We start from the raw sequence: 19,512 nt of genomic DNA, 5'->3' as shown, positions 1-19,512 counted from the left end.
TCCAGATTTTCAAATAGTTGTATCTCAGCCAAATATTGTCCTAACAAACCATACCTCAGTAGAAAGCTTATTTATTCAGCTTTCAAACAATGTGTAAATCACAATTGACCCTTATGACTGGTTTTCAGGGTCACACATATATATATAGGCGTAAAATATATAGACTGTGTAAGTCATACATTCATTCAGTGGTATGCTATTTTACAAATGAATAAATGAATGAAATGCTTAATATTACTGGTACATATATTAATCTTAATACAGTTTTAAAGTGTTTATCTATGGATGTGCTTTGCCTGCTTTAACCTTACAAGCTGTGCTAGACGGGGGTGTCTGTGTACGTCTGAGTGACAGCTCAGATGTGCTCAGAGGGTCGCTGTTCCATTTGGCAGCATCAAGGAGAGTGGCTCCCACAATCAAGCTGACAGCAGGTGTCTATAAGTGTTGAGTGTGAATGTGTGTGTTTGTGTGTGCGTGAGAAAGAGAGAAACGGTAAGACTTTGTGCTTGTCACATTAATGGTTAGTACTTGCCATTATGTGCAAAAAAAAAAAGTCAGTCTCAGTGTAAACCTGCAACAGTCTCTTGAAATGGATTCTCAGGCAGTATAATGTGAAAGAATTTCCAGATAATATAATTTTGGACACAAGGCAGATGGTTTGTTGGCAAGGAAAGGCTTGCTTTAGTGTGGCTATGAAATGCTTGGGGAAGGGCATTTTTTATTATGCTGGGCATGGATATATTCTGAGATGTAGATGGGTTTCTGAGGCATGATGGGTTTGGAGCTCTGCAGTTGAGTGTCGTTAGCATAGCAGTGGCAAGAGAAGCTGCATGATTGTATGAGCGGCCTGAATGACCTGCCGTAGATGGAGATGATTAGCGGTTCAAGCTCAGAGATTTCTGGAACTGTAGTAAAGTGTGAGTATTTTTACATGTAGGAAAGCACAATGTAGGACAGAACTTACCATAATATGGTGTTACTAATTTATGCCACCAGATGGCAAACTTACTCCAAGTTATGCATGGCCTCATCAACCTGAAGTCAATAAACTGAAAGGTGTACAGTAATTAGCCTTGCAACATTTAGAGTTGTCCATTTTCAGTACAGTGGTTCTCAACTAATGGGTCACACAATAGGTTGGCCTGATGAGTGCAATTTATAAAATGAAACTAACTATATGATCACGTATATAGTAAGCTTGGTACCATTGCTAATGCTAATACAATATTTGACCCATTTTTAAAAATTCAGCCTAAGTCATGTTAATAGTATTGCAGATTGTTAATACATGTTAATGTTTGATTTTTAAGCATACCCCTGTTTACATGTGTACAATACACAATTCTGGTAATGTGTATTTGATGTCCATTGTTTAAAAAATGTGTGCTGAAGTGAAACCAGCTGAGAATCACTCACTCATTTGCAGTGCTTTTTTTCTTTTTAAATGCATTTTTGGCATTTATTACCTTTATTAGGACAGAACAGTAATACGGACAGGAAGTTAAGTGGGAGAGAGAAAGGGGGTGGGATCAGGTAAGGAAAGCCGGGACTTGACCTCGGGAAACCTGAAGCAGAACAGCACTATATGTCAGTGCGCAGCCCACGTGACTATTGGCACCGACTGCACTGCTTTTGTATTGTTTAATATTGATTTAATGTAGATTAATGGAATCATTTTGTGATGATAGTTTTGACAAGATTAGCAGTTTAACCTATCTTCTGCACATGAATGTATATTGCCTGAAGAATGGCATGAGATGAAATAGAGGTTCCCACCTTGTGTGCACAGATATTTATCATTTTGACATTCTTTCTTGCATCTATCAAAGCCAATGAGAAACATGGCATCATTAGAATGTATAGAATGTGTTGTTGTTTCAGTTAAGCTTCTCATGCTGTGACACAAAATGACACAAGCTAATTGAGGTGAGTAGGGAGGGATGACAAGAGAGTGACAAAGATGGACAGTAACAGGTGCTAATCACAGAGGGATTCCCAAAAGGGGGGCTCAATGGAAGCAAGGGTGATTACATCACTTTTCCCCCAATAGTACCCTATGGCATAAATTGCATGTGCGTCACACACAATAAGGGGATACATTTTTTTCAGTGCCGTCATTCACAGCCTTCATGCTCATAATGGCTCGATAGTTATATTCAGTTGCAAGGTTGAGGCAAATCAAATGGCTAATACTGGCTTTACCAGCTGCTCAGTGCTGCCATGATCAGAATCCGGCTTCCTGTGTCTCTCTTCTAACTTCTTCCTGTCTGTCTCAGCCATGTTGTTGTGCACTCAACTTGTATCTCTTGTTTTGGACTGTTTTGCGTTTTTTCCCTCTCTTATATCTCTCTCTCTCACTCGCTGACTGTCTCTGACCTGCTGATACAGCAGCACACTCCAACCTGTCTGTCAAAGCCACCAAACAGGTGGTGCAGTAATGATCTTCCTTTCCAACCCCCTCCTCTCCCCCCTGCCCCTGTCTCTTACTCATGAGCAAATATATTTGCATGTTTGTGGATTTAAATTGAATTTACTGGCTACTGTGGCATGTTTTATATCATATGTATCTTTATAGATAAATGTAGAGAATGTTTAGGGGACATTTAAATGGAAAGTTCACCCAGAAATTAATATTGTATCATTATTTACTCACTATCATGTTGTTCCAACCCTGTTGGAACATATTTTGAAGAACACTGGGGTCCAAACAACACTGAATCCCACTGATAGTCATAATATGAACAAAAAGCACATTTTTATAAAATATGCGGAAAATCATAAAGGTTTGGAATGACATGAGAGTGAGTAAATGATGGAATTAAAATTTTGGGGTTAACTGTCCCTTTAAGACCTCATGTCTGCATCCCTGCCAACAATGTATATTTATTTTTTCATAAATACATAGGAAATGTTTTTTTGTTTTGTTTTGTGCTTATGCATTCCTTACCTCACCTTATTAAAATACATGCATCTCAACCACAATTCAAAAAGACTTAGTGATAAAAAAAACTATAAAAAAGTAAAAATTAAAGGCAGTGAATTACAGTTTCTTTCTGCCCATTCCTTTCTGAACTCCAGCAGAGTTTTTGTAGCTTTTATACAGTATATAATATGCCGCTGAAGGTCACCAGCTAATGTGCCGCTGAGGGTCACCAGCTTTTACAAGTTTCTTCAGGTACCTGTTGGGGAAGGTCTGGCATTGTCACCCCTGAGAGAGAGAGAAAGAGGAGATAGGGAACACCGCAAGTTACCCATCCAGTAGTGTCACCCCCAATGAATCTATCAGCAAATGTGTGTGTGAGAAGGTTCTGAGGGGGCAGGGGGAGTGTGTCAGGGTGCTCTTTTGATAGCCCAACACAGTTGGCTCAACTCCTCGGTGTGGGGGTAGAGAGAGAGAGAGAGAGAGAGAGAGAACGAGGTTTACAGGGTGAATTCTGCGTGGAAGAAAAGAGGAAGAAACAGAGGGCCCTTTTCTCCCTAGTTTCACCTTTGGAAGGGAATGAACAAACAGGCAATAAGAAGATAACAAACAACCTTGTCACTGAGCATTGCTTCGATTTAACGTGCATCAAGTTCTGCCCTCGTTTTCCACCTCGATCACAAATCTCTCTCTCTCTCTCTCCACTTTAATCTCTGTTCAACGCCACTCTGACAAAACTCGGGGGAGTTCAGTCTGACTGTGAGTATTCATTTCCATTCATCCTATTGTGTTTATACATTTATCCATGAATATATATGTTCTTTTGTGAAGGCATCTGGGTGCTTATGTCTGTAAAGATTCTGACACTAGAAGTTTTTGTGATCTTCATCTAAGGCCAATTTGTTGCTTCAGTACTTGTAGTCAGCGGGTGCAGTTCTGATCATGACTGAAGAGAGATGTACAGTGAAAAAAAAAATTGAAGTACTTGAAATCCAGCTCTAGGGCACATAAATAAAACCAATTATTTCTGTAACTCAAACCTCTGTACATGCACTCACTCTTATCTGTTCCAACAGGCCATTTTATCCTTGGCTAGTTGAGCAAAAATCCCTCCCACTGGATTAGTGTAAAAAGATAGTTCATCCAAAAATGAAAACTATATCATTATTTACTCACCCTCATGTGGTTTCAAACCTGTATGACTTACTTTCATCTATGGAACACAAAAAGAAAAATGTTTATTTTAATGTACTAGTCATTATCAAGATTTAACGGGGAAAGTAAACCCAAAAATGAAAATTATCATCATTTACTCACTGTCATGTCATTCTTTTGTTTACCTTTGAATGAAACCTGAGAGATTTATGTCCCTCCATTGTCAACTTTCCAAGTCCATTCCAGCAAAACTGTAACACATCAAGAAGCTCATAAAGACACCGTCAAAGTAATCGTTATGAATCAGAAGAACCAAAGTCTTGTGCATATGGGACGACATGAAAGAAAAATGAGAATTTTCATTTTTGTGTGAACTAACCCTTTAAAGCTTCAAAAAAGGGTTTGAAAGCACCATAGAAGTATTGCATATGTCATCTGCACTATATTCCAAGTCTTCTAAAGCCGTATGATAGCTTTGTTTGTGGAACAAACCAAAATGGACCATTATTCCATCCACTGAAATGTTGAACCCTGATTCATGGACAACTCATTGAGATGTCAATCTGGCTCAAAAGAATGATTTGTTTACAAATCGTGCCACCGACTGCTAGGGTGGACATTATTTTCTTGATTTACGACTTCAAAAATGTTCTTTTTCTTACACAAACTGTAAAAATCACATGGCTTCAGAAGACTTGTAATACAGTGCGCAAGGGCCACTTGTATGGTGCTTCTGTTTTCTGTTTTAAGCTTGAAAGCTCTAGTCACTATTCATTGCATATAGAAAGAAGGAAATCTGTTGTGTTTTATTGAGCGATGTTGTTTACTGCCTCTTAGAATAGCAGAATAGCGTTAGATTCTGATTCCTCCTGTTTCTGTCAGTCATACACAGACTACACCAGTTGCTTTTGATCCTGTGTTTTTCCCTCACTGTCTTGATGGCAACTAGGAAACATTCAGGCCTGCTGTGACTCCCCTTTGCTTTCCTTTTCTTCAGTGAGAGGAAAGGGCATAAGAAATCATCATAAGTATCTGCCCTGCAGGAGGAAGACGTATCTTTAAAGCCCCCACCCCTTCTTCCCCTGCTGTCTCTCCAATATGACCTTGTTGGCGTCTGAGAGGTCACTGCTCATCCGCAATAAGTTTCGCTCAGGTAAGAACTAAGGAAAGGATCACAAGGCTGTATTCAAACTGGTTTTGAAAGCCCACATTGGTAGCTGTCTGTCTGCTCTGGTTGGTGATGTGAGTCCTGATGATGCTCCTAGTGGCTGTTTTGATGATGGATTCCGAAAATCTTTGCAGCGTTGGAAACCTAGGTGAATGTAGCTAGTCTTACAGAGCAGCTGGCAAAAGATGAGGGTGGGCTTGCTTGAATACTGATAATAAAACTAATCTTTAGATGAAATGCAGCTCTATTAAAAAGTGAGTTACGACCAGCTTTGGGGGTAATGCATTGCAAGTAAGTTAAGTTACATTACTTTTTAAGTAACTAGTAAAGTAACACATTAATTTTAAATTTACAAGAAAATATCTGACACTTTTTCAAATGAGTATTGCAAGATTCTTTGTTTTCCAAATTAGTCACTAACACCTCTCCTGCCCCCGTGTTGAGAGAAATTGGGAGTTGCAGAGGCTGAGGCACTTCCATCACGTTGAGGCTTATTAATTTCACCTTTGTTGTGAAAGGGCCTGTACAGTTGCCAAAAATATAACCTTTGGGTTTTTTGTTATTAAAAATAAGCAAGTCCAGCTTAGGTGACAAAAAGCAATATCCACAACCTGCAGCTGTGAGCATGTAAGAAATACTGATCTATACAGGTGGAGCTGGGGAAGGTGGAGGGTTTCTGAAGTATGCTGCTGCTGCTACAGCAAGTATTTTAATGTTGAACAGCCAGATCATTGGCTAACGAAACACGAGAGAACCAATCAGCTGTGACATGTGATAATGATGTCATTATGTCATACTGAGTTAGATCTATCAGACTGCGCCATCTAGAGTTTAGTCCCAGAACTTTGCATTTTCCCCAACATTTTTCACTTTCAAGCAATAATTCAGTTTATATGACTTTCAATTAATTATCATTGGAATTTAAAAGTATTCTCTAATGAATTCTGAATGGCTGATATGATATGGACCTCCAAATTTTACCAACCAACCCATCTTCATGAGGTTCCACAATATCTCGTACTTCCCCATATTGTACAAATGTAGCCAGCAGTACGGTCCTCCTTGAAGGACATGTGGACAGTGGACAGATTGTCTTTGTTGGTTCCCATCTGTGGTTGGAACCCCTTCAAAAGCGCTGCCCTCTCTTCTTGGGTTCCCTATAAACATCCTGCTGGCAAGATTCTCAGACAAATGTCCAGCAGCACTCTTTGGTAATGACAATACTCTGCCATCAAAAATGCATTGAATTGACACTTTTTTAAACAGTTTTGCTAGTATTCAAAAAAGGGATTTTTTAAAAGGAAGATCACACCCATAGACAGCAAGGAAAATGTAATGCAATCAAAACTTTATTCTGCTCTGGTACTGACCCTTAAATCAGCTGTGACCTTGGATAGGTTGTGTTGTGAGAAAGATGGCTGCCTGTCTGACAAATCCATGGTGTAAACAAAGAGTAAATTAATAAAACAGAATTTGGAAAACAATGTAACTTTTGAGATTTCTAACTAAATTTAAAGGTCAGTTATTTCATATGGGCTTTAAATTAGTCTTTATGCCTTAACAATTCATGAACATAAACAAAACTGAAGAAATTTGAAAATATTTATTTATAGTGTGAGAATGAACATAGGGTAATTTACCAATATTTATATTTATAAATCTATGTTTATGAAACTGGCATATTGAAATTATTATATATCTATAAGAATGATGTCTTTTTCATTATTTCTTTACAGTCTATCTGTTGATTTTTTTGCAAGATATAATGTATCGTCTGTGGAGGGGTCTTCTATTATTCTGAAAAGATTATTATGTAATTATGTTATAATGACCAGCATTTTACAAGAATACAGAATTTTTAGAAAATCAATATATGGTAGACAATATGTACAAAAAGATATATACTGAAATCTTACCCTTTGTTGTTTTCATTTCTAAACACTGAAGCTTGTTTTAAAAATTAGATTTTACATTTTATTTGATTGTTTGTTCCTTTTTTAATATCACACGTAAAATGTTCCTACAAATCTAAAAGATATCAGTGAAATCGCCTGAGAAATCTATCCTGAGAAATAACCCTGGTCTCTGTGGCAGCCTTATTGCAGATCTTTTTTTTTTTTAATCTTTCAGGATTAAATGAAAAACGTAATTGTAACACAATAAAATAACTACATTCTTACCCCCCCCCCCCCCCCCACACACACACAGATATTATTCAGGCTGTGAATCCAAAAGGCAAAATAAATAGTCAAAAACATTTCAAAGACGTCAGTGATAATGTAAAACAAATGCATAAATTAGAAAAAGGGTACAAAACCATATCCAAGTGTCTGGATGTCTCACGGGACACTTTTGGCTCAATTATCAGGCTTCATAACACCGCCCAGACTCTGCCTAGAAAAGGTCAACCTCTAAACTTTCTGCACAAACAAGAAGGATACTTAGAGAAGCCACAGAGAAGCCAACAATCACTTTGAAAGAGTTCAGTAGCTGAGAACAGAGTAAAATTGCACCAGTCAGCCTCAACAGGAGGGCTGCTTAAAGTAGAGAAATACTCCAAAAGGAACTGCTGAAAGATGCCAGGATTTATAGTACATACTTACCCCAAATTACATATTAATGCTCTCATTTCTGCCCAAAATAGCTGTACTCAATATCAAAATCCTGGGATCAAATATGCAGTTAATGGTTTGAATGAAAAGTTGAACTTCAGAATGTTTTAGTATTTGGTTTGTTCTTCTTGCTTTTAGCAACATTTTAGTGTAAAAACCTTATGATCATGAATTCCAGCATAATTTGAGAATGATCCAAGAGCATCTTGAGCTTCGAAAGAACATCTGACTGTCTGGGAAAAGCAGTTCACATAATCAGTGTCGTCATAAGCACAATATTTCTTAGTAATTTGACACAATAACTTTTCTCCGTTGTACATGTTTGGATTATATGTTGCATATGTTGGACATTTTCCCAGATTATACAGTGAATTTAGAAAACATTAAAATATGAGGATATTTCTGAGAATATGCATGATTCATCATGGAGGAAGTAACATGAGATGTGGTAGCAATAAACATTTTCAAACATTGTCTAGAATAGTACAATCTAGAACAGCAAGGGATATAAGAAATACAAAACTAATTGAATTTTAAACTTTAAATATATATTAGGTTTTTTTTTTATATGTATTGGTTTTTAGCCATTTTTGATAGTGATATAACAGGTGGTACAGTAAGTAGTATATCATAAAACTTTAACTATCATTATGCATCTATGCCATTATGTTATTTGAGCACACCAGTCATTGTCATTACTATAAGTTGCCGTGACACTCATCGAATTTTTAATCCCAGTATTCTAACCTGATTTGGCTTGATGCCGCTCAGCATGTCATTCTCTTGCAGAGTAAAGTAAAATCAGGAAGAATTTACTTAGCACGACTGACAGTGAGAGAGGGAGTGAAAGACAGAGAAAGAGAGAGCGAGCGAGCAGGACAGCTGGATGGGGGATGGGAAGGTGACAGAAATAGACATTCAGAGGGATAAATAGTCACCCCCCCCCCTTCCTCTCACGTCCTCTCTCAGATCTCAAAACTCAGCACAGAGGTGCATCATGGGACAAGCCACCATACCTCATGACTCCTCCCCCCTCTGACCTAGCTGTAATTCACCTGCTGGTTCAAGCATTTGTTTGTGAAGAAGTGTAGCATTTCTTTTATAAGTGCTACAAACAGTGTTGGTGAACAGTGTAAGTTTGCAGTGCCAAATTCATATGTAACTCATTTATGATCTCAGAGCGGTGCAATTTACTTGTAATATAAAGTCATAAATTAAGGCTTAAAGTCATAAATTAAGCTACTGTATATGATTCACAGAGAAAACCTGCACTTTCCTTAAAGGGTTAGTTCACCCAAAAATGAAAATTAGCCTGTGTTTTACTCACCCTCAAAGCATCCTTAGTGTATGTGACTTTGTTCTTTCAGACTAATCCAATCGGAGTTATAATAAAATTGTCCTGGCCCCTCCAAGACTATCAATGGGGGTAAGCGGGTGTCGGATGTCAACATTTCAGAAGACATGAAATAAAGTGCGTGCATCCATAATAAAACCTCCCTCACATAGGGAGAATAAAGGCCTCCTGTAGTGAATCCATGCATTTTTGTAAGATAAATATCCACATTTCAAACGTAATAAACACTTTTTTCTCACTTCTGCTGACTGTCATACGCTGAAGCCGTTCCGTCAGATGACATATGTCGTCAGTGTTATATGTTTATTATGTTTCTTCAGTTACTTATTGGAGTTGATGTAGAGTGATTTGTAAAGAAAAATGTAAGAGGATTTCGATATAAGCCTAGAGGAGACTGGTTTTCCTTTGCTCCTGCATTTCTCAGAGGTACACACACAATGCATATGTCCTATGTCTTCCACGTACAACAGTCACCGGAAGTCACATACACCTAGGATGCTTTGAGGGTAAGTAAAACACAGGCTAATTTTCATTTTTGGGTGAACTAACCCTTCAAGGTGGGAAAATCAGACTTGAGAGTTTTCTGCAAAACAAAGACTGTATTTTTAATAAAGTATTGTAAATATTGTTTTTGTTGCATTATAACACATATACCATATTTTTCAGTTCTGCAGTTGAGAATACAGAACCGCAGACAGCAGAATGAACTTAATGCAGAGTCTGGTGAGTCTGTGTGTGTGTTTATTTTGATTGTGCTTAGCCACAGGAAGTCTATGAAATTTCCCTTTATGGGGTAGGAAAATCATATTATATTTGATTCACACTTTCCAAACCAGCTGGATTGCTCTCTTTATGCATTTTAACTCTACATATTTGCTTTATAACAGCTTGTCTCCTCCTTTTTGTTTATTCTCCCATTCTCTGTGCTTTATAGGTACAAAGGCCTCCATCCCTGATAAAGTTGGGGAGAAAGAAGCCAGCAGAGTGAGTTTGGTGAGTCATTATTTATCTGTGTCTGTGGAGAAATAGTAAAATATAAAGCTAGCAGCAACCAAAACTAAATAAATGTCTACTTGAAACAGCTAATTAATTTGAGGGAGAAGGTCTAAACTTAAACATACTACGGTTGGATCTAATAGCTTCCTCTCTTGACACACTCCAGTAACAGTATGTGTGTGCCTTTGGTTTACATGAAAACAGACTGACGTGAAACAGGGTGCCAGTGTAGATAAGCAAACTACTCACTGATGCCAAAACAGTCTGATAACTGACACGAGTTGGTCTTCAACCTCTTTAGCATAATTTAATGTTTGTAATTACATGTCTAGTTACTGTCGCAAACTATTAGTATTAGCCGTGAAACACTGTTAGCACAGTTAATAATGTTTAGTAAGACAGTAAACAGCAGCTGATTCAAGATAATTACTGTCAGGAGGGAAAAAATGTAGTCTTACAGGAGAATATTACCATCTAATGGTTTTTTTTAGCAGCTTCACCTTTGTGCTATCTTTCAGTAACTATTGGAGAAATAAAGGTTTGCCGTATTTGTTGACATATGCTGATGTTGATTTGACTGGGCTGTTTTTCAATGCAGCGTCAGACTGAAGATGGTGCCACTCAGAAGTCGCCCCCTAGTGGTCTGACTGCTCAAACTGCACCAGGTGATGCATCATCCAATGGCCATTGAGAGTTTGCCAATAATTCCTCCTGACCTTCAGTCATAAAAGAATATCCAAATACCAGTACTGAACAGAGCTGTAACATTAAAGCTGGACTAAGCTGTTTGTCCATCAGTCCCCATTCACCAAACAGCTCTTTGTGTTTGCAATTCATTCAGCTGAAGGTCCTTCAGCACTTATGCACGTATTATCAGTAGCTTTCTGAATGTCTGAATTGGATTACCCCAACAACAAATTATTTTGTAAAAAATTGTTCATATCTGTCTTTAAAATATTCCTCCTCTTCTCCTCTTTTATTATAAAGCAGAGCAATTGATCTGCCATTCACATTCCCCATCTTTCACTATTCATTTTGTTCTCTCTCTGATTCTCATTCTCACTTTCTCTTTCCGTATGTCTCTCGCTCACAGACAGGAGTTATAGTGGAGCTCACAGGCAAAAGAAGGCCCGTCTGGCTGAGGATCTGAGTAAGAAAATCCAGAGTCAGCCTGGACCACTTGAACTCTTGCACAGGCATATTCTGCCTCTAGAGAACAGTGAGTACTTGAAAATAACTGAAAACAATGCCTCACAAACTCAGCATAAACTCAAGCTAAATATTTTATATACATAGACAAACACACAAACACACATGCACAGAAATTCTCTTATAGTTTTATACTATATTTATTTATACTTTTTTTTTTTAAATATATAGGGTCATATACATTCTTGTAATTGTAACATGGTTAACATGTTAACACAGTCAGTTGCTTTTTAAAGACAGAAAACTAAATAATGTTAGTAGAATGTACAGTTATTGGGTTCAGCAATTTGTGTGACAGTGACATTGTGAATATGTACATATACAGTAAAGACACCAGACAAAGGTAGACAAACAGTAACAAACATTCACAGTTTAAAAAAAAAAAAGAAAAAAAAAGTTGAATACTTCAGAGTAAAGGCTAAGCTAGAAGGTTAAGCTATTATGCTTAGTGGTTATTTAGTAAACATAAACCAACAAACATTAAAAAAAAAAATCATATTTAATAGTTTGGATTATGTAGTATTATATGTAACATAATTTAAAAGTAACAAGAACCCCTTTTTGTGCAAAGAAAACATAAATAATGACCTTATTCAACAATTTCTTCTCTTCTTTGGAATGACATTAGGGTGAGTAATTAATGACAAAATTTAATTTTTTGGGTGAACTATCCCTTCTGATTGTGTACATTTTCAATCCTGTCCCCTCTCTTCCCCCCACTTTGCTTAGAAACTTATAAATTAATAATTCTCACAAGGTATCAATGTGTAAACAAACCTTATACTTACACATTTCCACATATAGCAGCATTTAACTTATACACAGAATTGTTCAGAAAAGCTAACATTTCTTATTTTCCTTTGCCTCAGCTGCTTCATTGCCATCAGATGTCTTTGAAGATGACAACTCCTCGTCTGCCTCTGCATCTCCCGAGCAACTCGGGATGCACCAGTCTCCTGGCTTATCATCACCTGGGCAAGGAGGTGACCAATCGCTGAGTGATGCATCATCTGTTGCTACGCCCATCAGCCCACACAGTGTACAGGTATAAGAGGCATAAAACACCTACACAATATTAGACTAAATCAGCTGACCATGTACTTTTTGCCTTGTATCCTTTTCTTCAGTTTAAAAGAGTAGTGAGCAATTTTGTGAACAGTGTGGCACTATCAAAATATTTCTCTGTTTATGTAAGCATTTCTACCAGCCAAATATAGCAGCACTGGGTTAGTCAGTGATATGAGATTGAGTACCATCTGTTTTGTGCTACTACTAGCGAAGAAATTACACATTACACCTTTACATTCAGGTTAAAAAACTGGAAAATAGTTTCAAATTTTCACCACTATCAACTCATCTTTTAAAACAGTGTAAATTGGCATTGCTCCCGGCAACCGAGGGCATCAGCCAACCAATGACCATGACAGTAATGGGGTCGAACTCCATATCAACAACTGGGAGATCCAAAGGGATGTACATGCCCTCCCAGACACCACCACTGCTGCCAAAGGTGCGCACTCACACAGAGATGTGAATAAATGATTTGATTAACTCCTCGCCCCATTTCATTCCTCATTATTTCTCTCATCCACTTGCTCATGTCATTTTTCTAAATTATATCGCTCCCATTCTCTCTTTGTATGCCTCAACAGCACAGTCTTCAGCTCCACCTTCTCATTCCATTCTGGGTGGGTCCTTATCTTCATCCCGCCCTCCGCGAGCACGAAAGCCTCGCGATTCAAAACCTAAAATGAGGAAGTTGAAATATCATCAGTACATTCCCCCAGATCAAAGGACTGGGACTGGAAGCGGAGCAGGAAGTGCTTCACAAAAGAATAATAGCAGTCAGGGTCCGCCCACTGATTCCTCTCCCTCCCACCTCGTGCAACAACAGCAGGTTTTCTTACAACTACAAATTCTTAACCAGCAACAACAGCTCCCTGTGACAAACAGGTAAACCTTCAAACAAAGCACTAATGAAGTAACTATGATTTGTACAACAACATGATGTGTACAATTTTTGCAGATTCAGGTATTATCACAGTGACATCTTAAGTAAAAGCCAAGGTTCATCAGGAACATCATTCTTTTATGTCACATTGTAAGGGGTATCCTTCTCAGTTGATCCCCCAGGTAGACGAGATGGTAGCCCCTTGATAGTTGGTGCCCTACGCAGGCCGTGTACTCCTTGTATAGGGAGCACATTTTACTGTGTACGAGAAACATTGCAGCCAAGAGCACTGTTGACAATTCAACAGCAGACACAACTATTATTGCAGGCAGAGATTTATCACAAAAGTTTACACGGCTGTCAGTGAACGTCACACAAACAAATGGCATGATTACACTACACAACTTTTACGATCACTTGCCAATTTGTAAATCTCTATAGAAAAAAAAATCTAGGCATCACACACTAAAATCTGAAGATTACACAGGTTGTTCCAACCAAAACAACTTCACACTGAAACACATGCCTTCCTGTTGAAAGTAGATGCATATCAGATGAGATAAACAAACATGGATGTAGAGAAGCTGCCTGCCATAGCTGATGGTGCAACTCTGGCATCATAGTCTGATGGTAAATTACTAGTCTGTAACCATCATGCACAACGTGAAATCAAGTCCCAACACTTGAACTCCCAAAATCTCCAGGCTGGCTCTAATGCGAGGCAACTAGCACAGACTTACCTCAATTGCAAATCGAGGCAAAAGTCAGGGCTACAGTTGTGTAGTGTAATCCTGTCCTGTGTGACTGAAAGACTGATGGTTTTACACTATAATGATAAATCTGTTGCGATCATGAAAATTTTCCCAGGCAGCAAAATCATACAGTGCAAACTTGGCTTTAGAGATGTTACGCTGTGATCTGAATGGTAAAAATCGACTTAAAGATAGTGTTATCCCTAAAGACTAATTTATATACTCATATTATACATCCAAACAATAGTGAGAACCATCTGAAGATTTCTGGAACTACACCTCAAAGTTCCCCTCAATCTGGAACACCATCAACAAACCCTTCTACTCCTGATACAAGTCCCATCCACCAGGCAGAGTTACTGCCCTTAAACCTTGATGACTTAACGGTAAGAATCTCATTAAGATGACTCACTGTAGATCAGGGGTGTCCAGTTCTACTCTTGGAGGTTTACTTTCCTGCAGACTTCAATTCCAACACACCTGCCTGTTATTTTTAAGTAGGCTACATCTGAAAACTAAGTGGACTTACTTGTTGCCTTAGCTGCTTAACTTGCACTTGAAGATACCTCCTAAAACGGAAGGCATTGCAGTAGAGAGGATGTCACAATAAATTATATTCAGATATGCCTTTTTGTCTTCCTACCTCCTTACTTTTCAGCTCTCAGACACAACCGTAATCCTGAACACCTTGATTACCTAGTACAAGTGTGTTTGGTTAGGGTTGGAGCTAAACTTTGCAGGACAGTGGCATTCCAGGAGTAGGTTTGGACACCCCTGCTTTAGATTATCTGGTTATTATAAACTATTTGTAAGAACAAGCTTTGTACACAACATTTAATTTATTTCTTCTCTTTCTCAGGTGTCAGTTCTTCGGCAGCAGTTGCGGAAACGTGGACTCCCAGTTTCTGGCACTAAGCCTGCATTATTAGAGAGACTTCGTCCTTTCCAGATGCCTCGTCCCCCATTAACACCTGCGCCGCTTTGCCAGCAAGGGGCCACACTAGAGTCCACCCACCCTGCCAGCCTCAAGCAACTCCCTACCAGCTTAGACCCCTCTGCCAACCCTGCACCAATGTACATCAACCCTTCGGGTTTAGCAGAGCAAAGCCTAGGTAGTGATAGTTACCTCACTTCTCCTTCATCCGCTGGCTCCAGCCCCACCTTACATAGATCCTCCACTTCAACACCCTCTGGTACTACATGGAGGCCAGGCCAGGCAATAGATGAACTTAGTGTGGAGCTGGAAATGAGAGAGAGGATGAGAAGCAGACCAAGAGAAGGAGCAAAGGACACTCAGGTGTGTTTGAATACTTGACTAAGAGGTGTAGCATTTCTTAATATTGACCCTTTTTATTCTCTTTATTTGTGGTGGATCTATTTAGTTACAAGTACTTTTAGCATTTAATGTACTATTTCATTCCTTCTGTTTTCACCAGCTGTGTGAAAATTCCCTTCATCCCTTCCTGCAACAGGAGACAGGATGCACCAGAGGGAAACCAGACACTGGTGGACAGGAACTGCTCTTTACGTACTGCGCTGGTGATGGAAAAGTAAGTACTTTGAGTATTTAGTAAGACAGAATGGGGACATAGTACTGCATTATTAAATTGCATAATGCTGTATCAAGGTATCTTATTGTTCAAGAAACTTTGGGTGATATTAGACAACCCGTTGAAAAAAAACATGCATGTGCTGGTTGGGTATGTTTTGAAGCATGGCAGGTGGTTTGAGCTGGTTTAAGTTGGTACTTAGTTAGTCCTGAGCTGGTTTTCAGCTGGTCCTGAGCTGGTTATAAAGTGGTTTGATGTTTTTATGTTGTTTTATTATGGTTGTGTTGTGGAACTAGCTCCTGCTCAGGACCAGCTCATAACCAGCTTAAAATCAACTCAGGACCAGTTTAAACCAGTTCATGAACAACTGAGGAGCAGCTTAAACCAGCTCAAACCAGCAGCCATGCTTCGAAACAAATCTAACCAGCATATACAGTTTTTTTCAACAGGGCCATTTCACATCATACAAGAAAGTAATTTTTTGTATTTATTACTAATATTAGGTGAATTGCTGCCAGCTTTGTGATGTGATTGGTCAAGACTTCGATTTGCCCATGCAAATCACTGCCAGTCCAGCACAAGTATCACCCAGTGTCCGGAGTCTGGAAGAGGAACTACAGGAGGCCATTCAAAGAGTGCAGGTGAGTGTTTTTGAGTTTGTGTGCTGTCTGCTGTCCGACAATTAACTATGTTATGCAGCTATTGATGTACTGATTGCTGTTAATCAACAATGAGCACTGAGCATTTGACTTCCTGTCCACTCTTTCTTTCACCATGTAATGGACCCTAGTCAATCCATAGATGACATTTTGGACGAGACAATTAGTTGTTCAGGTGAGTGAAATTTGACTAGAGGCAGCTGAAACTTTTAAGGACAGAGGAAGCAAATATATTGCTTACTAATGGCAAAAAATTTACTATGATGACATTTTAGGTTGGCCAGGCTACTGCTGCTCACAGTTTGCAAATAGGTTATGTACAATTAATGAAATGAATTCACCATAAAATCATGTCTTTATCTTCCAGATAACTCTTCACTGATCACAGATGTCCAGTCAGCCACTACCATCCTTTCAGGCTCTTCCCCTGCCCCACAGCCTGACCAATCACAGTCCACCAAGCGCCAAAAAGATGACAACTTCCTGTCCTCTCCTCTGTGCTCTTCGCTTCTTTTAGAGCTTCCTCCCTCACCTAACAATGCTCCACCCCTCAGTTCAACCCCAGCTCCCCTTCTTCCTCCCCCCATCTGCACCACTCCACCATCCAGATCACTGTCCAGGAAAAGAAGGTCAGAGGTTCCTGATTTTGACCCCGCTGATTGGCTGGAGTCCTTGACCTCTAGCCTGCAACCGCTCATGCCCCCCGCTGCCCCATTTTTAGAGAGCGATTTTGGCCTTGACTCAGACCTGAACGTCAACAGAGTCCTCGACCTGATGGTGGAGCAATGGTGAGGAAGGGGGTGTAGTGTGTGTCTGTATGTGCATATGGCTAATTGGATGCATGATTGAAAATTAACCACCTTTCAAATCGTCTACCCTCAAGAGAGGTCCCCCTCATCATTTTATTCGTTCCTCTATTTTTGCATCCATTCATCTCTGTCAACTGATGTGACCAAACAGATCTGACTGGTGTTGATTGCTAACCTCTACTCCACGCAATGTCGAGAGAAAGAGGGAAATGGAAAAAGAGATATGCTTTGTTAACTCGTACAGAACAATCCACAAAGAGCATGTGCACATACGCCACACTTGACTTGTCACGATGACTTGTATTTTTATAAAAGCTTAAAAAGTGAAAAAAGAATATATTATACAAAAAAAGTGGGCTTCCCCATTGATTTGCCTCTTGCTTCAGCGCCAGACAAACTGTCGGCATGTGGCAAGTGTGTGGAGCAGCGGGAGCTTTAAACAATCTGTGTGTATTTGCAGGGAAGTGTATGCGCTCCCTGTATGTGTGAGCACGCTTCTCTTGGCTGCTTTATCTGCGTGTGTGTGTTTGTGTTGGCGCATACACGCTTGCCAGCATATTCTGTATCTACAATTTCAATGCACCATAAATGAGGTGCCTAAAGCATCCAAATGCACTTGTTTCTGTTTATACTGTTGTACATTTTTCCATTTAGTATCGAGTTATGTTATGCTTTGTCTGGACTAGTGCATCATGGGACTGATGTTCACCCAAAAGCATTGGCCCAACAACAGATCCTCTGAAGATTTTTGGGCAGAATAACTCATGCTACCTTTAGGCACCAATATAGTACAAAATAATGCTGGTCTGAGGCCAGTAGGCACCTTCAGTGGGATTGAAACCACAAATTAGGTTGGGACCTTAGGAGAAAATGTGTTTTAAAAAAGCCTTACGTAATTAAATCAGAAAATCTAAAGGCTTTTGAGCTGATTGAGCTGGCTTTTTCAGCCTGCCCAGAAAACACTCTGTAAAGTTGAAGAAGTCATCTTTCAACCGCTACTCTTTAAATTTTCTTAATGGAACCCAGATAACATCATCTACCATTGTTGTTTACAGACATTTGGCCTTTCGACTGGCCTTTGCTTTTGTGCATTTCTCTGGACAATGCAGTACATTACTCAGTGCAATATGCTTCCAAGAAAGGGCACAGGAAAACAACACATTTAAATGTCCAAAGAAAGTGAAACATGAACTCTTTATTCTGTCCTAGTCTTAGTGTATTTCTTATATGTGAAAGTGTATGCGTAAAAAGGGCAATGTGTTTGATAATCAAATATATTGCCCTGAGTTCAGTATGCAGACAGGTGCTGGAGAATCACAGCATTTGTGCAGCTGGACTTTGTTCTCAAATGAGTTTTTTTTTTATGTAACCCTAAATCAATAGTTTTTTTTTATGTAACCCTAAATCAGTTGTTTCTAAGCCACATGACCAACCAACCAACCAAAAAGAATATTAAGTATTTGATCTGATATATTTATTGAGTAATTTATTAAAACTCTGTCAATTATCCATGTTCAAGTCATACAGTAAACTTAAAATAGCATAATTAAAGTCTTAATTGATTTCCCACCTGTGTCTGTTTCATTGTTTGTTTGTTTTTTAAACAGTAAAAGCATTTAAAAGGGATAGATCACCCCAAAATAAAAATTGTGTCAATTACTCACCTTCATGTCATTTCAAATGCAAAAGAACTTTGTTTATCTTCAGAACTCAAATTAAGATATTTTTGATGAAATCCTGCTGTCTATGGAGGTCCAAATCTGAGCCTCCATAGACAGTAGCGGAACTGACAAGTTCAAGGCCCAGAAAAGTAGTAAGGACATCATTAAAATTATCCATGTGACATCAGTGGTTCAACTGTAATTATATGAAGCTACGAGAATACTTTTTGTGTTCAAAAAATGGCTCACAGCATCAGCAGCAACACACGCATGCATTGTGGTATTCTCCTGAACAAGGGGCAAAGATTGACACGGAAGAGAAGAAATTGTTCAATAAAGTCGTTATTTTTTTCTTTGTGCACAAAAAGTATTGTCGTAGCTTCATAAAATTACAGTTGATCCACTGATGTCACATGGAATATTTTAAAGGGTTACTCCACCGCAAAATGAAATTTTTGTCATAAATTACTTGCCCCCATGTCATTCCAAACCGGTAAAAGCTTTGTTCGTCTTCGGAACACGATTTAGGATATTTTGGGTGAAAACCGGTAGGCTTGAGACTGTCCCATAGACTGCCAAATAAATAACACTGTCAAGGTCCAGGAAATTATGAAAAGCATTGTCAGAATAGTCCATCTGCCATCAGTGATTCAACCGTAATGTTATGAAGCGACGAGAATACTTTTTGTACACGAAGAAAACAAAAATAACGACTT

General features: G+C 38.9%; 1 protein-coding gene across 5 annotated transcripts; it reads left to right on the top strand.

Annotated features, from left to right (window-relative positions):
- The first annotated feature begins 768 nt into the window (after positions 1 to 768).
- On the top strand, positions 769 to 18,702 carry LOC109070742 (myocardin-like). Of its 5 annotated transcripts, none has more exons than XM_042740653.1 (15): positions 769 to 917; positions 5,073 to 5,228; positions 9,876 to 9,932; positions 10,144 to 10,202; positions 10,804 to 10,870; positions 11,299 to 11,424; positions 12,284 to 12,459; positions 12,781 to 12,924; positions 13,063 to 13,367; positions 14,365 to 14,503; positions 14,977 to 15,414; positions 15,554 to 15,667; positions 16,171 to 16,308; positions 16,447 to 16,501; positions 16,694 to 18,702. In XM_042740653.1, the coding sequence occupies exons 2-15, from the start codon at positions 5,174 to 5,176 to the stop codon at positions 17,116 to 17,118; spliced, it is 2,298 nt and encodes a 765-aa protein (XP_042596587.1). In that variant the 5' UTR covers positions 769 to 917; positions 5,073 to 5,173; the 3' UTR covers positions 17,119 to 18,702. The 5 variants fall into 5 exon arrangements, with proteins under 5 accessions (XP_042596587.1, XP_042596590.1, XP_042596589.1 ...); XM_042740656.1 differs by lacking the exon at positions 769 to 917 and adding an exon at positions 3,313 to 3,679 and having other exon boundaries at positions 15,590 to 15,667; XM_042740655.1 differs by lacking the exon at positions 769 to 917 and adding an exon at positions 3,315 to 3,679 and having other exon boundaries at positions 12,784 to 12,924.
- Positions 18,703 to 19,512: the final 810 nt, after the last annotated feature.

The sequence above is a fragment of the Cyprinus carpio genome, chromosome B16 (assembly GCF_018340385.1).
Source record: "Cyprinus carpio isolate SPL01 chromosome B16, ASM1834038v1, whole genome shotgun sequence".
Taxonomy (NCBI): domain Eukaryota; kingdom Metazoa; phylum Chordata; class Actinopteri; order Cypriniformes; family Cyprinidae; genus Cyprinus; species Cyprinus carpio.
Note: the sequence above shows the minus strand (reverse complement) of the source record. Positions and strands in the feature narration are given on the sequence as shown.